General features: G+C 41.3%; 1 protein-coding gene across 1 annotated transcript in view; it reads right to left on the bottom strand.

The window, feature by feature from the left end:
- Positions 1–12,432: 12,432 nt before the first annotated feature.
- Positions 12,433–25,189, bottom strand: part of LOC139662473 (matrix metalloproteinase-17-like) — an 85,106-nt gene continuing 72,349 nt past the window's right edge. The window contains exons 7-10 of the mRNA XM_071541165.1: positions 22,835–22,917; positions 21,101–21,253; positions 19,681–19,938; positions 12,433–12,758 (exon numbers count right to left, since the gene is read on the bottom strand). Of these exons, the coding sequence (XP_071397266.1) occupies positions 12,433–12,758; positions 19,681–19,938; positions 21,101–21,253; positions 22,835–22,917 (820 nt within the window). The remainder of the gene's footprint in view (positions 12,759–19,680; positions 19,939–21,100; positions 21,254–22,834; positions 22,918–25,189) is intronic.

Raw genomic sequence — 25,189 nt, 5'->3', positions numbered from 1 at the left:
CAACATTTTACACTTTAGGTGTTTAGTCTTATCCAGAGTGACTTACAGTGAATGCAATGCAATGCAATAAACTTCAGTCTCTGGATCGCCAATGTTACAGTACAATCAACCCATTGAAAAGTCACATGACCCCTATCTCAGGACACTCAGCACCTTATGCCGCATTATGTCACTTTGTGTTATGTCACTTTGCACCACACCAATTGATTCTTATTTTATTTCAATTCTATATTTATTTTTATGAACATATGTTACTATTCTTTTTATTCTTACTATTCTTTTTATACTGAGAGGACCCAGCATACAAGCATTTACAAGTTTACCATGTGTATGCTGTAAACAGACTTGACTTGACTTGAACAGAGTGCACAAGTCACAATACTGTAACAATAGATGTAACAAATATTCTGGTGTCCCAGTAGGATCACATTTTATTGAGTCATAAGAGTCTGTGTTGAACAGAAACTCTGCAGCATTTCACCTGCATTAGATTTGCTTGTGTGTCTAACAACAAAAACACATGAGTCTTCACATTTCTCTCATGCATCATCTCTGCTGCAGTGAAAATATCTATGGAAATAGCACAGGAAATGTGGTTTGCAGTTTCAACAAGTTAGTGTAAGCTGCAGCTGGAAGTGCATGACCTTAGTGTTGGCAGCTTAAAAGTCTGAGAAGTGGGTTTGTGATCTGAAGTTCAACGATTGGACCCACTGGGAATCTGGGTGGGGAAAGTAGATGAGTAATGCTCTCCCCTCCTCGATAACTAACTTATGCTGAGGTACAACTGAGCAAGGAATTTAACTGCTGGGGGGTAGGGGTGAATTAGCAACCCCCCCACCCCCACCCCTTAACAACCACTAAAAACACTTTGTGGTGATACCTCGCCCCTTCACCTACATTGTGGCGCTCTGTGGTAACTTTTGAGACTGTTGACAGCACTTTGCTGTATGTTTCTGTACCTTGTGCTGATATTGTGTTTACACTTTGTTTGCAGTGGTACTTTCCTCACACACTGCCACCATTTAATCAAAAGCTATTCTGGATTACATAACCAGCTGGGAATGACGAGTAGGCTATGAGACACAAATAATGGCAGATGGATTTCCACTGACATTCAGCTGCATGCTTTCCCAAACCTAAGATATTTTTTACAATAACGCTGCTCTACCTGAGAACCTTCTGTTCTTTGTCACCTTTCATTCAATAAATACACAACTGACTGAAAAGCATTGGCCTCAGTCTTTTCAATGAGCATTCCTTCCATCGGTGACTCTTTGTTAGTAGAACAGCGGTAGTCTCTGTATGTACGGCTTTATGTCCTCTGACATCCAAAACATTTACATTTGCCCTACAGGCATTTAGCTGATTTCTGATACACAAATCTGTTTTCAGTTTTTTGACTTTTTCTCTAATCTTTGATTTTTGCTGAAATATTGGATCATTTGAACATTGATTGAAATGAAACCATGTGAGGTTTAGAGGGAAAAATCACTATTTGATGGAGCTGTTAACAACTCATAGACATCTGAAATGTGACCCCGACTACACACTGCTTTTTGTAAGACGTCAAAAGCCAAAAAGGTTGGAAACCACTGGTTTAATATTTAACAATGTGTTGTATTTTAAAAGCTTGTTATGTTATCCATTGTGTCAAATCTCCATCTGAAAAGTAACTAAAGCTGTCAAATAAATGTAGTGGAGTAGAAAGTACAATATTTCCCTCTGAAATGTAGTGGAGTGGAAGTATAAAGTAGCATCAAATGGAAATACTCAAGTAAAGTACAAGTATCTCAAAATTGTACTTAAGTACAGTACTTGAGTAAATGTACTTAGTTACTTTCCACCACTGTTAAAGACCCCATGGCATCTTTACTTCCTTGATTTGACGTGTTTCCTGTTGAAACGGGATGTTGGGGCAGGACATAATGCAGTGAGGGATCATTCAAAAGTCTAAACTGATGGAATATCAGTCAGGGAGAGAAAGGCAGTTTTATTTGATGGAAGGGGTGGAGGGGTGGGATTGTTCAAAATCTGTGATGGTTTTATGAGTTGGAATTTATATTTACTCCTCCTGGTGCAGCATGAAGTCGCCATTAAAAATACTCTTTTTTTCCAGGAAGTAAAAGTAATGGGAGTTCATTTCACGGGGACTTTAAGCTATTAAGCACTCTTGAAGAGAGTTTGAAGGTTACACTGCCCTTCAATACAATTTACATTTTTGTACCCCATTTAAAATGAGTGATGCTTTGTTACTAAATGAAATTGGAAGGAATTACTGCATTAATTTAGAAGAGTGATTACACTTTGTCAGCCCACAAATCACAACTGAGTCTTTGTCAGAGCCGTTAAAGCACAACGTACCGAATACCTGAGTGCTGACACTCACTGCCTCCAGGTGAAGGGGAAATGATTCAAGTATGTACATAATTACTCCAAAAATACTTTTTCTCCAGAGTTGCATAAAAAGTTGCAATGCCATTATTGATAAACTTACACTTTTTGTGGCAGACATAATTTGGATTGCCAGTTGTGCATCCCTGACAGTAAATAGTCAAATAAGCAGACGTTGGCTTTCATAATAACCTCAAGTCTGTCCTGTACTTGATGGCAGACTCAATGGAGCATTCAGACAGTGTAAAGTGCAGGTTAAGTGCAGTAAGGTTAAGTGCAGGTATTTCAGAATCTCGAGAAATATAGCATCAGTTTCATGACTGATAGTGAGGTCAAGGGCCCTTGTCCATTTCAACTGCCACTACCATCCAAACATGGCTAAGTCTGTTTTAATGACCTGTTGGGGCAGCACTAGACTGACCTGAGACCATCAGATTCAACAAGTGCAGAGTAATGGAGGATCACTTGACCAAGGCTACAGGCAAACATAATTTTTTTGACAGATGACCATGGTTTCTTTTTAAATAAATATCACCAATTTGTTAATTTGAATTGACAAAGACTTTTCTCTATCCATCGCTCTCCAAAATGTCTACTGAATAAACCTAAACGAACAGGATGTCAGAAATCACATGATGATTATCATGATTAACTAGCAGAAATTGCTAGCACTTTGCATAGCTAAGTAAAGTCAACATGGGAAATTATACAAGAAAAAGGGTGAGACGTCTCATCTTTGCCAGTGTGCACCAACATCCAACTACTGATGTGGATTCAATAGCTCCTTTGATACATAATGTGACACACATTGTTGAAACATTTGTTGTTGAAACATTTGTAGTTGCCTTTAAGGGCACAGAAAGCCAGTTCCATGAAAAGCTGTGACTGAGGAGCATCTCAGGCTATGGTGATTTGACAAAGAGGTTACGAGTCCAATTTGTGAAGTCCAATTTTCCCTAAAATGTATTTCAGGTGTTGAGGTCTGCAATCAAGACCAAAAGTGCATGTCTACTCATGTCCATTAATATTCCATTTAATAGCCAATATCGCCACCTACTGGATCTTTTTTTAATTACTGTGAACTACAGATCCTTTTCAAACAATTTTAACTCCAATTTCATGTATATTAACTACTTTTTTAGTATAGATGTTCCTTGTCTCATTCAACAATCAGCATAATAATGTGATGAAGCACAGTGAATCTCCAGTATAAGACTACTATGGGAATTCCATCTATGACAGACGTAAAAAATCAAGATGGTTAAACAATTAACAACCATGAACGTTTATGACCACAGTGCTATGCAGCTTTCACGGACCTAATGCTATCCTAATAATCAGGTATCATGTCTGCAGTTGCACTACTGAAGTTTTATGAGATATTCTTAAGAAAATGTAGTTCTCCATGTAACAATCACAATTGGTGAGAGATTAAACTACTCCTACCACCATGATTTGCCCATTAAGCTATACAGCGTTGCTCACATCTCGGTCTTGTAGAACAGTGTATTCTTAACCTTTTTTCATATCACAGACCCTCAAATTTAGTCCACATCAGGGCCACGGATCCCCATTTGATGAGATTTTGTCTCTAGGACCCATTTCTGAGAATATTTTTATTGTCAGATATGATTTTGTCAGTGAACAGTGAAACTATGATCAAAATAATCATTCTTCTACATTCTCTAATTGTGTTAACGTCTGTCTGTCTGTCTGTCTGTCTGTCTGTCTGTCTGTCTGTAGACACATTCTTGTCTTGTGAACACAATAACTCAAGAACAACACATGACAGAAACCTCATACTGACACCACAGTTTCCCCTTATAGAGCAGATAAGCTGATTAGATTTTGGAGCACCTTGCTGCATAAATGTATTAATGAGAAAAAACAGATTTCTTGAAACTACTATAACTGCTTTAAGATGCTTTAAGGTACACGTTCATGTTAATTCCGCCCATGTGTTATGTGAGGAGTATGCTGACATAGAAATATCTGCTAATTATTGAATTAGCTTAATTAATGGCTTCATTAGCATAACTTGTTATACGTAATATATCATGGTGATTATGGCAAGACATCAGGCAGCTCAAGTGCCTCTTGTTTCCTTTTGCTTTTTCTTCTTCCCCCTGATCTTCTCCCTTCATCTTTTCTATCCCTGTCAGCCAGCCAGCACATGAAATGACAAATTGGTGGCCTCTGACCGCTAAGGAGAATGTTTTGACATTTACACAGCGCCCTCTAGGAGCCAAGATAGAAGCCATGTATAACAACCAAACCCATGTGACAACCAGGCCCCGTCTCTGCTGTGTTTGGTGCCTTATCACAACCTAATTCCTCTTTAGGGATTATTACAGCCCATCTAACTAGCCAGGTATCAAACTTTTGGGCCCCATACACTGCTCCTTAAGGAGGGGCACTGTCAGCTAAGTTTTCCTCTTAAGGCTTGACTTGGGTGGTAATAATTCTGTCATACTTTTCACATTTTTCCTCCCCTTTTTGCCTTTTTCCTTTAGCCTTTGGATCCAACTAAACCCTAACCCTAACCCTAACCCTTACCTGACGAAATAACCCTTCACCAACCCAATTCTGGTTTTGGATGATTCCCATTGCCTTTTTTGCCAACAGAGTTATGGCCATCACCAGATCTGCTAAAGACCTGCTCTATGAGGATCTGCTATATTTCATGTCCTGCTACTACGCTCTGCATTTTACATTTCCCAAGCTTGTAGCAACTATCCGTGAGCGTGATGCTACAAGCATCACGCTACATACCCATACCAGTGCTGGGTTTGCATATTCTTTTCACACTGAAATAACAGTTGTTTTAGCACTGATAGCTCCATGTTCTTTCATTCCAAAATGAGATGCCCAACAGGTTACTGTAGGTAAAAGGCCTTTGACAGCCTTCTCAGACAGAGTAGAGTAATCATAGCTCACAGAAATCCACAACTCTGACAGTCGAAGCTGACGGAACATGTTTTTCATCTCTACTGGATTTGTCAGTTCAATGAGACTCTGATCCAGTTCAAGTGGGAGTTGTTCACATCAGGGAAATAGTCTCTGAAGTTACCCTGGAGATGTGACAGAGGAAACTGAATGCGGGGTGTGATATCTGTCCCTCCCTCTTGGCTTCTCAAAGGGATGGATTTGGCGTGAATGCATGTATTCACTCTTGTGCATTCAAAAAGTGAATATTGTGCCCTTGCAAGCTCTGATTTTGATCATTGAGAATTGCTGGAAAGAATCTTCCAGTTATGCCAACTTCAGTATCCATGACTCAGCTGGCAAGGTGACTTTTGAAAGGAAAGTAATTCAGCCAATTTTCACACATAGTTAACTATATTAATGAAGTTTTGCTGAAGCTGATTACAATCACCAAGCGTCATGGCGCAACATTAGAGGCTTTTGGTTCGCTAAGGGTTGATACACCCAGGACATGATGACTTAATAAAATGAGTGCATTGAAGTTGCAGTCAAGTCATTTCCTAGCTGCAGCTGAAGAGGATGACAGCAGACAGGAGAGGAGTGAGGAGAGCAGCAGAGAAGAATTCAGATCCAGAAGGGAGACAAGGTAATACATCAAAATGGAAAGAGTAAAGAAAATAAATAGAAGAAATAAAAAAAGTAAAAGTAAAGATCTGGAACGAAGACATCTTGAAATTCACAGATGAGTAGAGAAAGAGCCTCTTGTAAGGGGATATAATAATTTCAGTGTGAAAAGTGTGACGAATGAAAGCAAAATCGAAGTGAAATGATAGAAATAGAGGAAAGAGAGAAACCTATGGAAAGATTAAACAGAAAAAACAGAAGAGGAAGGAAGGATGAGGAAGGAGGCAAGACAAAGAGAGTAGGAGGAGATGGTAAAGGCAGAAGAAAAAAGATGAGAAAACAGCCCTGGAGAGAGAGGGAGAGGCAAGAATCCCTAACCCCTAACCCCTAACCCCTAACCCTATACTAAACCTAACCCTAACCCTAACCCCAAACCTAACCCTAACACGAACTAAGCCTATACCTAACCTAAACCTAACCTAAACCTAACCCAACTTGAGAAATGGATGCTAGAAGGGCAGCTGAAGCTGAAAACAGCAGAAAGAAATTGACTGAATAGAAAAACTGTGGGTTCGGGCTGTGCAGAAACTGAAGGAAGAGGAGAAAGACAACTTCACACCTGCTTAGAGGGATGAAGACACGTCAAAACATTTAAAGCAGAAATTCATTGGCGCATATGAGGCAGAAGAGGCAGATAGATGGCTGGTGTCAGAGAGTGAGGATTCTGATAATAAGAGAAGCAAGCCCATGAGGAAAGCGTTTGACCAGCCAGAAACTCGAGACACTGATAGAGAGTCTGAGGAAGAGCCAGAAGGACAGATCACAGCTGAAGCCTGTGAAAAGAAACCGAGGGAGACCTTTAATGAGATGCCTGAGGAGATCACAGCTGAGACCCCCGCTGAGACTTTTGTAACCAGAGTGAAGGACAAAAGCGTTCGCTGCAACAGCTTTCGATTGGCCCGGCAGGGAAGTGAAGGAACGCAATGAGAGAAACTGTGAGAGGACTCATGAGAGAGCAGGGGGAAGACGCCAGAAATTACATCATGTGGAAGAACTTTCATCCAAGTTGTTCCAGTAAAACTTTATTTGTCAGTATCAAACACTATAAAAGCTGTGTAATGAATATTTTCACTTCATCAAAAATTCACTTTAAAGGACTGCCGTAATCCCCCAAAACCTCCAGAGCCCTCTGTATGAAATACAACCCAACCTCCAGATAACTCAAACTACATGACCATCACCAAATTCAGACAAATATTGATGAAGTTCAACACATCAACATGGACAGACCAATGCTCCTTCTGAAGAGCTCCTGTGGGTCTGTTTTCCCTTGGCCTATCTCAGTCATCTCTGTACCTTCTTTAAATAAAAAGACAAAAATGCAGCACTGTACCTCTCCTCTTTTTTTGATTAATACATGATAGTTGGTTTTGATTGGTATACTGTAGTAATGGGTTATGAATTTGGGTGGCAGGGTGGCCTGCTGGTTGGGGCAATGGTTTCATATCTGGAAGGTCACAAGTTTTATCGAGGGTCCTGAATAAAATTAGAGCTAACAGTAAGATTTTCATCTCAAAGACTGCCACTGCATAATTATTTGGCACTTTTGAAAACAGCTAATTCCAGCTCATTCAGTACAGCTAATTCAGATATCACAAATATTGATAGATATTGATTTCTTTATTTTAATTAAATACAGTAGCAGAATGATGTATTATAGAGGTGAATGAGCTGGTAAACCACCTGCACCTCACAGATTCCTTTCAAACACCCAAAAGAACTAGTCAACTCCAGCTGGGTCACAGCTGATGTGAACGTGTTTAACACTTTCTGTATATTTATTCACCAGAGGGGGGCGGTGTAGGACCACCAAATAAAAGGTCTAAGAACGACATGATAGTGTTTTCACTCTTTTACATAGATTTAGACCATGGGAACACAGGTGTATGCTGGAAAAAAATTATCATTTTATTTAGCTTTTATTTTAGCTTTCAAACATAATTTTTCTTAAATTGTAAAATAATCTGCCAATAACAGTGAGATATTTTCACTTTCAGAAGAAGTCTCTTGAAATAAGGAAGAACATATTGAATCCAATTGCTTTTGCAAAATTATGTCACCCAATGTGCAGTCTTTTTCACAGTTTCAAGACAGATGAATTTTCAAAATGAAATGTCTTGTTACTACAGAAAGTTTTTGCAGTGTGAGAATAGTATTTACTGTTTCTCATAAACCTCCTTAACATGAAACTATGGAGCATATGGCTGCTGAAATTCAGCTTTAACCGTAATACTTTCCGGTGCGTTCAAAAAGTTTGGTTAAGCCACCAGAACAGGTGGCGTACTTCACTGTAAACACCCCACCTTCTCCTGTCAACCATCCCACAACAAATTCTAAGTTTTGCAGGCGATTGCTCTGGTTTTGAATATTTTAGTTGCAGTCTGATCCCTTCAGAGTGATTGATTGGTTCTGCCTGGCCCATACGAAGGCTCTGCTGCTGACAGTTGGTGCAGAGGCCTTCGGGTGTCAATTTTGGTGGAGAAGAGGCCCCGCGACCAGCAGTATTTCAACACATTTCAATAAATGTACACACACACACACGCACACGCACACACACACGCACGCATGTCTGACTGGGTTTAGTGATGGTTGGCTACCAGAGGGTGTGAGAGAGTTGGATAACATGGTTCAGAATTCATGACAGTGCAGCGTACTAACCTTCCAGGTGCCTTTACACCTGGATTTGATGTATTTTTGCTCTATCCAAATAAAATCCAATCACCCAGGATGCACTTTAACACCAGGTATAAAGAGGTCTTAACACTTTTTAAGACTCTTTATACAGATCTTTCCTTCAGTTGGTTCTGTTGCCTGTGTATATTCGGCCTTGGCTGACGCTAAGGTATTTTGTAGATTTTCAAAATGGCTCAATAAACTACTTCTCAGGCATCCAGTCTCCCTGCAGCATCTCTCATAGCTGAAGCTCTTTTCTCTGTCAGGTGTTTAGAGTGTCTGTGTTCAGTCTTCTGAATCAGCTTCAGAGGTCCTGCTCCAAGCTCTTTGATGTGCGTGTGAGGCCAAACAGGCCAAATGCAAAATGGACAGTCCCGCCAATAGCTGCCCTCCTCCCCCATGACACCCACCCTCACCCTCGCTCTTGCTCAGTGCTTAACACTCTCGCTCTCTCTCACACACAAAAGCAAATCTGTATACGGAGGTGACTGACATCATGTTGCACTTTTCTATTAGTGTCAGCAATGGACTACAACTGTATGAATAGCTATGTGAGAACTGTTTCCTATCTCCTCTGTGGATTTTTTTTACTCACTGTTAAATTACTTCTTCCCTCTAACGCTTTCTCTTTTTCTGGAAATGTTTTTCATGTTATTCTGTATCTCTTTCTGTCTGTCTCCCTGTTTCTCTGTCTGTGCATTTGCCCTCTGTGTCTTTCTGCTGATCCAGCTATTTCCTGTCTGTTTTTGCTGTTTGCCTGTCTGTTTCTGCCCATGTGTATGTCCATTAGTCTGTCACTCTCTGTCCATTTGTTTGTCCCGCTCACTGTCCTACCTCCTCCTGTCAACCATCCCACCACAAGTTCTCAGCTTTTGCATTTTGCTCTGGTCTTGAATATTTTAGTCCCCTTGCGATCCCTTTAGGGTGATTGATTGGTTCTGCCTGGCTCATCTGGAGGCTTCAGTGCTGTGAAGTGCCAGGTTTCAACTGTGGTTGTGGAAGATGCCCCACAGGCAGCAATATTTTAGCATATTCAAATGACCTTATTATGTTTTCAAAAATCACAATTTTGGCATTAAACATCCTTGATTAAATACCTTTATACATGTAGGAAAATGTGATTCTTCTAATTGGTCCGTTCATTATAGCTTGCCAAACAGGATGAACTGCTGGAAAGTGACCTATCCTGCTGCATTCGCCCCCTGGAACAGGTGCTTTCCTGGTGGCACGGCCACTGCGCCACAGCAGTTAATTAATACCACTGGAGTGTGTCATGAGGAGGGAAGAAAAATTGCTGCTCTTAGCAGAAATGAGGATTGAGTGGCTTTTTAAACTTTTAAACTTCATTTTACCTCAAAACAGAAAGTTTTGGGTCTGCATATTTTGGTGGAGTTCATCTGCACCCTTTGGGTACAATAAACAAACACACACACACACACACACACGCACGCACACACACACATTTCCGTGCCTGTGCATGTTAATATCTGAGTGAGGTTGAAGGTTGTAACCAAAGCATCCGTTTGTGATATTCATTATTTGTATGTGTGTGTTTATGTGTGTGTTTGTGTGCATGTGTGTGTGTGTTTGTGTGTGTGTGAGTGCACCTAGCCTCTACATGCCTGACAACTTGTTATTCTTGATCCTTGAGTTGGCAGTATCTAGCAGTGCTGTTGAATATTTTTAGATCAGGTGACATTACTTCTCTGATTTGCTCTCCAAAAGAAATATGGGTTTATAATCCTCTGCCAAGAAATCTGCTCATAAAGCAGACTAAGAGTGGGAGTATAGTGTGATTGGCAAAGTTGGGTTTTCACGTGTGACGGAACATCAGTGACCAGTACAAGAGAAAACATGCTTGGGAACATCAGAGAGAAGAAAGTAGTTACCAGTTGGTGTTTGTACACTGTTATGTTACCTTCATCTGTCTTCAAGCCTGGGCTTCCTTTCAATGACAGTAAACAATTACACACCCGGCACTCACACTCACTGTCTACTCGTCAGTGTGTGTCAGGCTGAATACTGTTAATCTGTCTCTGCTCCGGTGCTGTCGATACAAATTCATGGCCGTTAAAGTGATTCTGGTTCTTTATTTTTCTACAAAAATATTTCACATTAGAAAACACAGCTTGAAATGTACACAGTTCAGTTGGTTTTGCAATAGTCCTGGAACCTTTCGACTGAAATATATCTGAGTCTATATTTATACTGTAGGTAAATATACTGTATCTTAACAGCAAGAATAAATCCAGTTGCCATGTACTGAGGTCTATAAGACGTCTGATGACTGGTCTTCTCCTGCAGTCCATCATCCATCCGTCTTTTATCTGCTCATCTTGTCCAGTGGTGAGGGAAGGGCTCTACGATCTCTATGATGTGACCAAAGCAATGTGAAATAAACAACAATCCCAATCCTCTGGAACCCACAATAATCAAAATCCATCTGTGTTTATTACAAAAATACAACAAAATCAATATTATCCATTACTGCCTGTGATAAGGGCAGGGAATGCATCTGTACCAGAGGTGAACAGGATGAACCCGCGCAGATACAGGAGCAGAAGTTCCTCAGAGAGCTCAGGAGTGCAGTTGAGGGACGAAAGCAAGAGAGAGTCCATCTATCTGTTCATCCATCCACCTTATAGCCCTCGTATTGTGAGGTTTACATGAGAAAACTGTCCGTCACATGACAGAAGCATTTTCATGTCCAGCTGGTTCAGACCGTATACTAAACATGGACACGTGTGTGTGTGTGTGTGTTTATTTAAATGTGGATTCTGTGAATCTTATTAAAGCACTTGCTGTAATTACAGGAAATAGGCAACAGTGTGTGTACTGGCATCCCAGGATGCCACTCACCTGTCTACCTGTCTACATCACAGGGTGTCATTCATTACAGGATACATTACCGGGTGCCATTCACCTGCCTACCTGTCTATATCCCAGAATCCCATTCACCTGCCTACCTGTCTATATCCCAGCATGCCATTCAACCTGCCTACCTGTCTACATCCCTGGATGCCATTTACCTGTTTGTCTGTCTACAATAGAGAATGCCATTTATCTGTCTAACTGCCTACCTGTCTACATCACTGGGTGTCATTCATTACAGGATACATTACAGGATGCCAGTCTCCTGACTACCTGCCAGCATCCCAGGATGCCATTCACCTGTCTACCTGTCTATATCATAGGGTGTCATTCATTACAGGATACATCCCAGGATGCCGTTCACCTGTCTACTGAATGTCAGCCAGACGTTGTTGCTGTAAACTTGTTGTACATGAAGAACAGAATCACTGTTTATGCTCTTGGAACACTCTTCCATTTCATGTCAACATATCTCCAATCAGTCCCATTTCTTCACAGAGAGATGAGGCATTTTGACCTTTCAAAAGGAAACAGAAATGGAACTTGTGGTCCTGTGTAACTCAATTAGTCAAGCATGGTACTAACATTGTCATTGTAAGGGGTTTGATGCCATAGGGACACCCATACGATGGTATGCTCTCCCCATACTGCAAGGCGCTTTAGATGACAGTGTCCACCAAATGGCATGGGAAATAAATAACAACAAAATGACAGCAAAAAGATACCAAGTGATATTTATAAGAATAAGAACAAAATCTTCCAGTTGTTGTTTTGACCGAGCGGCCTCTGGCCCTCCACCGATGAGTCTCTTGTTCACTCTGCTGCTCTCAGTCGATTGGCTGTCGTACTTCCTGATTCAGATCACGACCTTTCTCCCCTGCTTTGGCATCATAGCGGTTTGGAGCTGAGGGCCAGCGAGAGCGTCCAGAGAGGCGGCAGCAGCCAGAGGGGAGAGGGGGAGGGGCGGGCACCCAGAGGCGAGGCCGTGTCAGAGGTGCAGGAACAAACCTCGTAGCCGTTCTCTGCGTGGTCCGGGTGATGCTGCCCGTTGACCCTCGTCTCAGTGTTTTTGGCGTCCGTGCTCGGAGAGTCCGACTGCATCTCGGTGCACAGCAGCCAGTCCTTAGCGATGAGCCGGGGGAATCCGGCCTCCACCTCCATATCGCTGCCCAGCACACGCCAATACTCCTTCCCCTTGAAGAAATAGGAGGAGCCTTCACCAGGAGAGGGAAGACAGAAGAGGGAGAGGGTTGGTATTAGTGTGTGTGTTGAGAGATACACAGAGTGAAATACTATAGAGTAGAACTTAAGAGAACAGGATAAAATAGAATGGAATACAATACAGTAGAGTTCTAAACTGTATTGTTTACACAAAGTGAAGAATTGTCTTTGGCATTATCTGGAATACATGACAATGTGCACAGAACATATAAAACTATAAAAAATTATAGTTAAAACTTTGATTCAGTAACAATCACATTCAGTTTGAAATTGTGCTTACAAATTAGATTTTTTTAATTCATTTATTCAACATTATCCACGATTCAGTATGAGAGTAGCAGATTCAAATGTATGCAATTCAGTTTCTGCTGGCACAAAAAAACAAAACGGTCAAAATGGTTTTCTGTCCAAGACAAATTTGGAGGCTTTGGGAACTAATAATGTTTCTCTTGTCCTGTCTTGTCTTGTCTTGTCTTGTCTTGTCTTGTCTTGTCTTGTCTTGTCTTGTCTTGTCTTGTCTTGTCTTGTCTTGTCTTGTCTTACAGCTATGAGTGTTGCATTCATCCAAATATTGGAGGCAGTGAGACAAAGAGAGCATGAGAAAGAGAAAGAATGAAAGACAGATAGAGTGATCAAGTTATTCAATTTTAACAATTACTTATGCATATTTATGAACAGTAATTTTGAGAGGGTTATTTAACAGTATTTAAAAAAAACTGAATTATCAACTTCCCTGAAAGGATAAGTTTCAGACCTCTATATAATTTGTCTCTTACCTGTAGTACTTGGACCCGCAGAGAATATTGCTGTCGATTGAAATGGCGAGCTCCATTGTCTTGCTGCTAAAATGAGTCCAAATGGGGTTTGTCAAAATATCTCCAAAAAAGCCATTTGTAGGCTCCACAGGGGAGTTGAGAGTAAACACAATTTGGCATTACGCACACTTTCACTAATCGGGAAATCACTGAACTATTTTTCTCTGCTGCAGCACAGACTGCTGTGGGGTGAGAGTGTGTTATTGGTGGCGTGATCTAGTTTTGCGGACGGTCAGGTCAGATTGTAAACAATTGCACATGGAGCTGGGTGGAGTTTGGTAGAAGACTATCCTCTGAGTGCCGTCCCATTTGGACTCATTGTTAGCAGCAAAAGGCAACAGAGCTCAACGTTTCAACCAACAGCTGACTCTGGAGCCAATATTCTCTGTGGGTCCAAGTACTACAGGCAGGTAAGAGACAAATTATACATAGGTCCAAAATCACCGAACCTATCCTTTAATGAATTGTTGTGTGAAAATCTAATTAGCTTTCCAAAACATCTTAGCTTTCTCCAAAACATGAACAAACAATTTTGCATATCCTCATTACGAAATCATTAGGGACTATGGCAGCAACTCGGTGTGGTAGAACAGTTCTTCCAGACTTACAGGCCGTGGTAACAATGCTAACAAAGACCCAAATCCAGATCTTCCAAATATGGTCTAAAAGTCACAAACTCATGGTAGCTCTGCCCCCTGAGCACACAACAAGTTATATTACATTGCTCTTACACTTAAGGTATTAGAAGTTTAGGCATGGTAGTGAATGCACCAATGGAAGAGGCTCATAAAGCTTTCTATGCAATAAATCAAAGCTGTCCCTCCATTAAATATGGTGAAGCATTTTTTTGTGTAATACCTGAACTTATCCCATTAACTGTTTTATCCCTACTACCGCACTCACTTTCATTTCTCTCAAACATCCCTTCTATATTTTTCCATAGCTGTTATTCTATTTATTTTCCTTGCACTTCTCTCTCACATGATCACTCTGTGGTCATAGGAAAATTGTAAGGGCATTATTTCTCTGACAGGAATAAATGCTGATTCTACCATTGCATTCATTGTAATTCATGCTGGGCAAGAGCACCAGCTCACTGCCTATAATGTAAAGAAAAATGGGAGTTGTGCTGGTCTAGGCAGCGTCTTTATGGGGTGGGTGAAGGCTCATGATACCTTGTAAGCTCTTTTGCTTTCGCCCAGCGATGAAAATATATTCAAGCCTGGTCGCAGCAGAAAAAATAAATAAATAAATAAATAAAGCATGCTCTATGGTGCCCCTGGCCATTTGGCGCACCAGGCAGCTGCCAATATTGTCACTGGGGGACTGTTATTATTGCTGTTCATCTTTGTTGCTGTCATTGTCCTTCTGTTTACCAGTCTGGTCTCTTCCACCCATGCACGCACGCACGCTCTCTCTTGGTTCAAGCCCATGGAGCTGAAACCCTGTTGTTTTTGGTAGGATTCTTCTTCTTCGTCTTCTTTTTCTGCCCTCTGCAACACAATTTGTACCTCAGAGGCTATAAGCAACCAAATTTGGTGGCTTTTGGACCTATATTTAATCCATTGCACATACAGGAATTCATTTCTGCCATGATTTTTTCATGTTTTTCCACCATTTTGAATTGTATGCAAAACCAATTTTTCGCTATTTCTCCCACAAAGTTGATCCAGTCTCAGCCAAGTTCCTAGATTACGGCTGTTACCCAGAGTTTTGAAAATCCAAACCACTTGGCCATGTTGCACAAACGAAGTTGATGGTGAAGATGGTCACACTCCATAGCACCACCATCAAGCCCACATTATTTTTATTTCTCCAACAAAGTTGCCTCCACCAACTTTTACACACAGTATATTTCAACTGCCGACATCATCCTTCGTATCTCAGAATTGTGATACTTGTAACCATTTGCGCTTGACACACAAAAGAAATTGACAGCGAAAATGCATAAGAATTCACTTCTTGTCCCTAAGTCTCCCTATACTTTCTCTATCACAGTCTATTCTTTTTTTCCTTCCAGTCATCTATCTGTCTCACATCTCTTCTTTTTCTTCCTGTCTCTTCATCTTCAGGTGTCTCCATATCTTCTCTCCTTCTGTCTTACTCTCTGGATTCTATCTCCCTTCCTCTTCTCCCATATCCCTCTGTAACTGTCTATCTGTTCTCTCTTTTCATCCTGAGGTGTCACTATATCTTCTCTCTTCCTCTCACTATCTCTCTCTTCTCTCTGTGCCTCTTTCTATCTATTTTCTCTCTCTTCTCTCTTTATCACGAGCTTGTGGAAGCAACCTAAAAACTGAGCGAACAGGCTTTGATGTGCCTCCAGTTCCCAGGCCCCAAGGTCTGTGTATGTGTGTTTGCGTGCGTGTATGTTTCCAAGCTGCCCTTCCAGGCGCTGTGGTGATAATGGCTGGTGGGGAAGAGGGGAGAGGGGAGGGGGGCTGTTGGTGGGACTGTCCATTTTGCATTTGGCCTGTTCTCACACACACATCAAAGAGCTTGGAGCAGGACCTCTGAAGCTGGCAAAGGCTCAGAAGACAGAACATCAGACCTCTAAACACCTGACAGGGAAAACAGCTTCCACACATCCAGCTGGGAGATGCTGCAGGGGAGACAGGATCATCCCGGTTCCCACTGAGAGCGGCCTGCAATTTCAGGACAGAGTATCTTGTTTTTGGTCCATTTTGAAAATCTACAAAATACCTCAGCATCACCCAAAGCCTAATATACACACACAACAGCCCACCTGAAAGAAACCTACACAAAGTGTCTATCATTAACGTGCATCCTAGGTGATATGATTTTATTCAGAGGGAACACATAAAAGCCAGGTGTAAATTGCACCCAAGATGCATTAGCTGGAAGTGGTAGCCGTGACCTAAGCACTTAACCCCCAGCTGCTCCAGTGGAGCTGCTCAGTGTCCAAAAGTAGAAGAGTCTGGTTGTACTGGGCAGCTCCCCAGTGCATTCACAGCTCCTCTGTGAATGTGTTTAACTGTGTGAATGTGATGCATGGTGTTGCTGAAAAAGAGCTTGCGTGCTCAGTCAAAATACCCTGGATAAATAAAGGTTAAAAAAAGCATGTGGCCATACATAAACAACAAACATACAAACAATACAAAGTGTCTGTAATCCACATAAAGCAACTGTCAACAGAAATAAACATTTGTGCATGGATCCAGCCAGGGAGCGCAGCAAATATCAAACAATAGTGACACACTTGTCAAAACTAGATTGTCAGGATTCTTGCGGAGGGGGGACAAGCAAGACGGGGTGTTTGCTGTCAATTTTAAAGAACGTAAATATTATGAGAGGAGGTGATGTGCACTGCAATCTGTGTTTTGTGAGGAAAAGAGAACTTATTTCAATGTGTAAAAACAGAGACACATTTTAATGCCAGGTGTAAATATAATGCAGCTAAATTATATCTAGATGCAATCTGGACATAATATGCATGTTAACGCCAGGTGGAAAAGGGGGCTTAGGCTGTCACAAGCTGCCAGAAAAACATGTATTGCTGTAGATTGTACAGTTGTCTAATACAGTGGTGGTCAGTGGCCTAGATAGCCACCTAGGATGGAACGTTTGCTTTGTTTTCCCCTCAAATGGGCTCCCATGACCTGCACTGAGGCGCCTCTAATCCTATAGTCTCTGACTGGCTCAGGATCCTAACCTTACAGTATAATTTAAGACTAAGACTTTTGGCTGCACGTTTGCCAACACACATAAAAGTTCCAGCCTTGTTTATTTGAGTTGATGTAATAGCTGAGCTCTAAGAGGATTTTCTCTGAGGGGAGCATTGCATGATCTTGCCTTGGGCACCAGCAGTGCCTGGGCTACCAATGGTCTAACGCTGTAGTGGAGTGATGCAACTCTATTCTTCGATGAGAAATTAATAATATGTTGTTGGTCTATTGCTGAAATAAATAGACAGTTCTGCTTCATCATATGTTGAACGTGATCACTCATACTGCCTTTGTAGTCAATTCCCACTAAGCTCAACCATGCTGAAATGTACATACATACTGCACTGTAAAGCGGTGGTTCTCAGCGTGGGGTCCGGGGACCACCAGTGGTCCTTGAGGGGGTTCCTGGGGGTCCCCAGCAAATTGATGAATTGTTAAATTTTAGCATTATTTAATTTATTTCAGAAGTTAACACAACTAGAGAAGGTATAAGAATATATTTTGATCATAGTTTCACTGTTATCTCTCTACCTACAATACAGATAATCATGGAATTCTGGACAAAATCATCCTTGATATGAAAAAGGTTGAGAATCACTGCGATAATATTCATCATCATCATCATCATCATCATCATCATCATCATCAAAATAATATACTGGTATATTCTCATTTTCTCATATTCTCAGTTTCCCATCTATGCCAATGTGAAGAAAGTTGAAATAAATTGCTCTGAATATTGAACCATTATTAATGAAACACAGTATGGCAAAAGTTGATGACTAAGGGCTGATTTGTTTACTTGTGTCCTGGATATTTTGTCAGTAATTATTCACATTCTGTACACATTCTACCTGAGTACATTCCAAAAGTGCTGATTTACAGCGCCTCTGATCACATGCATACATTAAGTCATGAAAAACAGAAATCAAAGAAATGAACATCCAACGGAACATCCAACCGAGAAATTTCAACTCATAAATTAACTGAACAGAAAATAATAGTGTATGCAAATTGCAGTATGGCTTGACTTCCCCCCCAATCAGATGAAAACTTGTGAATATATAGACAGGAGAGGCCAATTTCCGAAATCCTCCTTTGAGGTTTACCGTAAACCTATGGGACTACAGGGGCGGAAAATTCCTGATCCCTAGGAACAAGTAAGCATTGCAAATACAGCATCTCTTTTCTAAGGTTTTTTCCCCTCCAGGTATAAACAATAAATGCAGGTCAGCACATAATATCATGAAATACCTAAATAACATTATTAGCAACATCACAGAACTAATCAATAGACCCTGTGTGTGTGTATGTGTGTGTGTATGCGTGAGTATGTGTGTCTGTGTATGTGTGTGTGTGTGTGTGTGAGAGAGAGTAAAACCCCACCCATGAGAACCAGGAAATTATTATAGAACCGCAATGCTCTTACAACCTACCCATTCCTGTTAAAACCGCCAACCCCCAGCACACACCAGGTCAAAAACAAGCAGGTAGGTAGAAGTTCTAAAGAGAGCCATGCCAGCTTTTGAAACAGAGTGAGAGAGAGAGAGAGAGAGAGAGAGAGAGAGAGAGAGAGAGAGAGAGAGGTACACTGGGAACTTTGAAGTGTATATTGCAGCCATTCTGCTTTTGTCATTCAATTATCTTATGCTATCATTGTCCCTCTCAGGTGGGGAGCGAGCAGCTGACGCAAGTGAGTGAGGGTAAAAAGGGATTGTGAGATTGACCACCGTTTAGATGAAGCGGCTGCAGCGATGTAATCACTGTTACCAGACTGTGGTAGTAAAAAGGGAGCTGAGCCACGAAGCAAAGCTCTCAGTTTACCAGTCTTCATTCCAACCCTCACCTGTAGTCACAAACCTTTGGTTAAGGTGACTAAAAGAATGACATAATGGATACAAGCTGTCAAAAATTGAGGTTTCTCCACAGGGGGGACTGGCGTCTGTGACAGGGTGAGGAGCTCAGTGACCTAGAAGGACCTTGAATTTTACTGGCTGCTGAGGTGGTTCGGGCACTTGGTGAGGATGCTCCTGGGGTGCTTCCCTTTACTACCGACAACTGAAAACATGCAGACTTGGAATGTGTTACAGGGTATATTCAGATTTAATTCCCTTGTTCCCTTGGGACATTTTCAGTCAAGGATATCAACTCTGGTTACCCTTAATTGCACCTGCTTTAATTGGTGCACTCAATTAAATCTCTCATCTGCTCCCTTGTGAGGATGGACTGATCTATGTGATTCTCTTTTAGAATTGTCTTTTTGTTTATTTATTTAATTGTTTATTTATTCATTTATTTTCTCTCTTTCTTTCTATTTCCCGCCTTTTGTCTAACAATCCTTACAAGGCATCTGTCAGGTAACTGAACTACAGAGAAAATTAAAGAGGAAGAAAGACAGAAAATAATGAACTCACCATCAGACCACCTCATGGCGTCATCCAGGTGCGGTGGCAGCCCCTTCCACAGCGTTGTGTCTTTAGGATAGCCCAGGTCCATCCGTCTCAGGTGGTCGTCGTAGCGCCAGTAGTGGCTGTCCTTGAAGAAGTAGGTCTTGTCGTTGTGCAGCCAGACGAAGGCTGCGTCCACGCCCTCCATGGGCAGGCCGAAGTCACTGATTGGACGGGGGTAACCCTCTTCCACGTTATTGTCTTTAAATATCCAGTACTTCAGACCTGAAGGGGGCGGGACATGGAGATATTAGTCAAGAGAGGAAAACAACTCAACAGTTTGGAATATATCTACCCAATATTTCACAATTTTATGAATGACACAACATAATTTCTTATAATACACAGACAGCTGACTAGATATGAATTTGAGACTATTCATTTGAAAAGATTTTGAGACACTGGATTTTTGCCATGCAGCCAGTAGAACATTCTGTTCCAATAAAGTTATTTCACAAGTTATATCAAATGTGAAACTTGGTGCCCTTGCTTTTGTACCTCTGTTTTCACCACAAAAATCATAACTCCTCTGTCCCTCTCACATAGAAACAAATTCTGGTAGCATTTCCGTCAAGATCCTAGGCACATTGCAAGAAAGGCAAGAAATGTTTATTTTCATTGGCCTCTTTATTGTCCAGATGAATCACATTTTAAAAAGTCACCAGACCATCAGCATATTAAACATGTCCTGGAAACTGTCACTGTCACTGAAGACATGTATTACATGTGTTTATCAAACTATTAAAACTGCATTTCTCACATTCACTTGTTGTGACAAAAAGACAGAGGTAACAAAGGAAATATAATTTATGTTACTGTGATCATATTGGAGAACTAACCAAATGGAAATACATTCCATTTATGGTTCATTTATAGTGACAGCAGCAAAATTGCAAGCAGAATACTGAGGCTGGCAATGATGAGTATTTCTTTATATGCTGTAAATACCCTTTCATTGCATTTAACCACAAGGATTTTTCACTATTTCATCTGGGTTTCCTCGTTAAACTCCCGTCCAAACCACTTGGATGTGTGACTTCTACTCTTACTGTGTTTGTGTGTGTGTATGTGTGTGCGTGTGTGTGTGTGTACCTGCATGTAATGTGGAAAGCATACAAAGTACAATGTTTTATGCAATTTCTGTCACGTGTATGAACTCCATTGCAATGCAGTTGGTGCAGCCACCATTTCTCAGTGCTGTGCCCACTGCCCAAACTGTCGTGTGGAGGCTCAGTGGAATAATTGAACGATTTTACTGCATCCTGCAGTGGCCATGAGCATCCAGCATTGCCTTTGAACCAGACAAAGTCGGGGTCCCCAGGCCTCTGGATTTTAAGGCTCACTCCAAGATTTAATTACGTTAAGATGGAGATTTTCTGCAGCATACCTTTGAAAAAGACTATTTTGTGGTCCCCAGGCCTCTCATAGACAGCATCCACACTGTCCAGGTTGGCCGGTAGGCCCCTCCAGAACCGATGGATCTGAGCCGGACGCAGAGACACCAGGTGCTTTTCTCTAGTCAGTCGCCAGAAATATTTCCCTATGACAGAGAGGAACAGGAGAGGTTGGAACAGCCATGCAGCCTGCTGATCTGTAGCTCACTTTGGCTGTCATTCTTCCTTTGATATATTTTATTCATGCCCCGAGGGGGAAATTCTCCAACCAGAAGCAACAGTGAGTAATACCACTGGTTCCCAAAAAACTTCATCTAGTTTATCTCTGTGATGAATGCTGTTTGAAATGCTGACTTTTGCCCATGAAAAAATATAAAAATAAAAATAAATGCTGACCTTAGCCCGTGGAAAAAAAATAAATAAAAAAAATAAAAAATGCTGACCTTAGCCCATGTGGAGGACCTTGGCAGCCAGGACACTGTACAGTGTGTGTGTTTGTGTGCTTACGTGTTTGCACATAGCAGTATGTAAACTATACAATGTGTGCACATGTATGTAATGGTACTTGTTTTCATAAGCTCATAACATACTTTGCAGAGATTATCTGTTGTTTCTACAAATACAACCTAAAAAACATGTTTAGCACAGCAACATACATTGTGGTCGAGATCAGCATGATGCATGCTGGGTGGATATGCAACTCTTGAGACAATGGGAGGCTTCTTACAGCAGACTGTAAAACATGCTCAGCAATTTAAACATCTGAAAGGTTACATTCAGTGGCAAAATTACTGGTACAATGACCTAAGATCTGGCTTTTCGCTGTTACCTCATAAATATCATAGATTTCACATCAAAAGATGAATACTTCAGCATACTTTGCCAATACTGCTGCTGTTGAATAGCCTGATATTCAGACTGAATGGCCATTTCGTTACCACTCCTAGTTTGCCGTTTTCTGTGTGTGTGTGTGTGTGTGTGTGTGTGTGTGTGTGTGTGGGGGGGGGGTGTTTGATTTTCCCTGAACCAATCACTAGTGACTGACGTATCCAGTCGCTCTGACGTTACTTCAGTCGACACTGATGCTGTGCAGCCAGTTAGCCACTACGTCCATGGTTAGGCAGCGGATTTACCAACTTTACCAAGAATGTTGGTCGACAAAATATCATTTTTGCAAAGACAACATGTTGGTTAAGGGGGGTGATTTCAACAAATTTATTCTTCCAATGCCAATGAAAAACCATTGCAAGAACGATTCAAAAAACTTGATTGTTTCTCTGAGCTAGAATAAGCCGTTGACTAGAGCAACAGCAGACTCTCTGAATCGCTCGACAAAATCTGAAGAGTGGGCAGGATGCGATTCAGGAATCTGGAACCAGGCTAGCTGTTTAAGGTATATGAGTCTGTTTGTTATTGCCGTTGTCAGTGGGAAGCTAGAGGTCATTCCTCCAGAGGGCAAGCATGTGTAAAAGCCAGAGGTCGTTTTGGACTGCAGTCTCTCAGCTGGATGAGTCTCAGCTGGGCTCAACGCTCAGTGAATCTCTACAACCGCTACTCTGTCTCATCCTGACCCTCTCCACTTCTCTCATTCTCTCTCTCTCTCTCTCTCCCTCTATTAGTTGCTCGTCCTTTCCTCACTTCAGCTCATTTAGCTCAATTTTATTTTTCCCAACACTTTATCTCTGTCTGTCTCCCTCCTTCACTTTTTCCCCTCTGGGCTTGAATACCTTTGAAGAAGAAGGCCTCTCCTCGTATCTGGGCCACTGCATCAAAGTGACTGGTGCATCTGTCTGGGGCATCTCGCGCCAGCCTGAGAGACGGACAAGAGGAGAAGAGAGCAGGAGGAGGAGGGAGGAGGGAAGAAGAGAGGAGTTGGAGGGAATAGAAGAGAGGAGAAGGGAGGAGAGAGGAGAAGTGGGGAAAAAATTCTGGTTTTATTAAGTAGTCCATGCAGATAGAACATCCAACTGCTTATGCAAAACTGGACATTTATAAGTGTCCATTGTTCAAACACCAACTTTATTAATAAAGTTGGTGTTTGAACAATGGACACTTAATTAATGACTTTTATGTTCAAACATCCTAACATGATTTATTGTGTGTTCAAACAACTGAAGTATGTCACTCTAATCAAATTAATCCTTATTTGCTGTATATGTGCTAGTTGTTTTGATTTGATTGTTTTGTTTTCTGATCCATTTTTGTATCCAAATTATGTGCAATGTGTCCAAATTATGTCTTTTGTTTTCATCCACTGTGACTGCGTGCCTGTGTGTGTAACAATTACACTTGGCCAAACAACAGAGGAGATGCTATCAGTCTGACACGGCGCGGTCCCCCAGTGCCTCTATCCCCGGGGCTAATAAGTGATTTAAAGCACTGACGTGGCCGGCCTGCCAATGATGAGGCCATTAGCACCACAAGGCTGCTACTGTGAGTGGGAGCCAACCAGCCTCATATCAACAAAGATCTCTATTCAGCACTCTGTTAACACCATGCCACCGCCTAGTGGTCAGTATTACTGACCCTTATCAAGCCCAACCCACCTTTTCCACACATCATCCCCTGATGGAGCTGGTGAGAAATGATCAGTGAAGCTAATATAGTGGTGGAAAAAGAGTTAAATATCCCACTTGTTGTGAGTCAATTGGTATATCTACTGCCTGTTTGGCTCAGAGCTGCTTTTCAAGGCTGGATAGCTGTGTACTGTTTGTGTGTGTGTGTGTGTGTGTGTGTGTGTGTGTGTGTGTGTGTGTGTTTGTGAACGTGTGTACATTCAAAATGCAGTTTAATCATGTTTGTTAATTTGAAAAACTACAGGCTGATAGCTGCCCACTTGCTGACTGTTTGCTGATACTATTTCCAATAGATAATTAATTTGGGGTTTTTGGATACTTTGCTAAATTGGTAAGACAGAAATGTCACCATATCAAGCTCCAAAAACCTCAGTGAATCGACAGAATTAAGGCCAATAAATAGTTATTTCAAAGATTTATTCTTTTTATAATGGAACATGTGTATTCCATCCATTCATGAACTTTGTTTCTCAGCAGAATAGAGAAGGAAAGTTATATCACACGGCTGGTTGAATTCAAAGCTCAGTGAGAAAAGGCTTGACCTCTCTGTGGGTAATTACCTCCACCAACAGAGCTGGAAGGAGGTTATGTTTTCACCCCTGTCTGTTTGCCAGAACAGATTTGGCTGAAATGTGGTGGACAGACAGCCCTTGGCCCAAGGATCAGTCAATTAGATTTTGGTGGTGGTCCAGATCTGCGATTTCCAACATTAGATGATTTTGTTTTTTTTATACATAACTATCATGTGCTGGTTGGAAAGTACAACATCTGGGACTTCCAAGTTGGTTGCTAAACGACATTAAATTCACATGCTATTTTGTTGGAAAATCAAATGCAGAAGACAAACAATAAACAAACATAAATTGTTACAGAGGCTGCAGCTTTGCCAGTTGGAGAGTTGTTCAGCGTTGGCGATGGTTTGCACTCTACTGAGTGCCTTCTAGTTTGATTTTAAGATCAAGGTTAAGACTATATCACAGCGTATATTGTATTACAAATGTCAGTGATTCCATTTTCACAATCTTACTTGTAATTACTTGTGGGTTTCTGAGCATTCTTTTAACTTGTGATGCTGATTAAGTAGACAAATATGAAATTGTGTTATTTGCAGAAGAAGATTTATTTTTTAAGAAGAATGGGTAGTCCACTCACCTTAAGTATTTCCTTTTAATTTACATAGACAGTTGGAAAGGGAGAGATATAGAGCATCCTCTATAAGGATTTTATCCAAGGCCAGTGGAGGCACTCGTGGCTCCAGAAACAGGGAACTTAACCACTCAACTGTCTCTGTAGAATAATTTTTTTTGTACCTGCACCCAACTGGCAACAATTGCATGGAGACACACTTGGCTTGCAGTGACAAAGCAGCAGACTTGTGCCCAAAATGTTGCTCGTTTGAATCACCAGACCGACTGGGAAAATGTTGGCAGGGAAAGTGAATGAGTAACACTACTCTCTTCCTCAACAACTACCATCAATGTGCCCTTGACTGAGGCACTTAACCCC

This window comes from Centroberyx affinis, unplaced genomic scaffold (genome assembly GCF_046629955.1).
Source record: "Centroberyx affinis isolate AG114_WGS23_722 - 3 ecotype Tasmania unplaced genomic scaffold, CSIRO-AGI_Caff_v1 ptg003805l_1, whole genome shotgun sequence".
NCBI classification, from domain to species: Eukaryota; Metazoa; Chordata; class Actinopteri; order Beryciformes; family Berycidae; genus Centroberyx; species Centroberyx affinis.
This window is presented reverse-complemented; position numbering and strand designations above follow the sequence as displayed.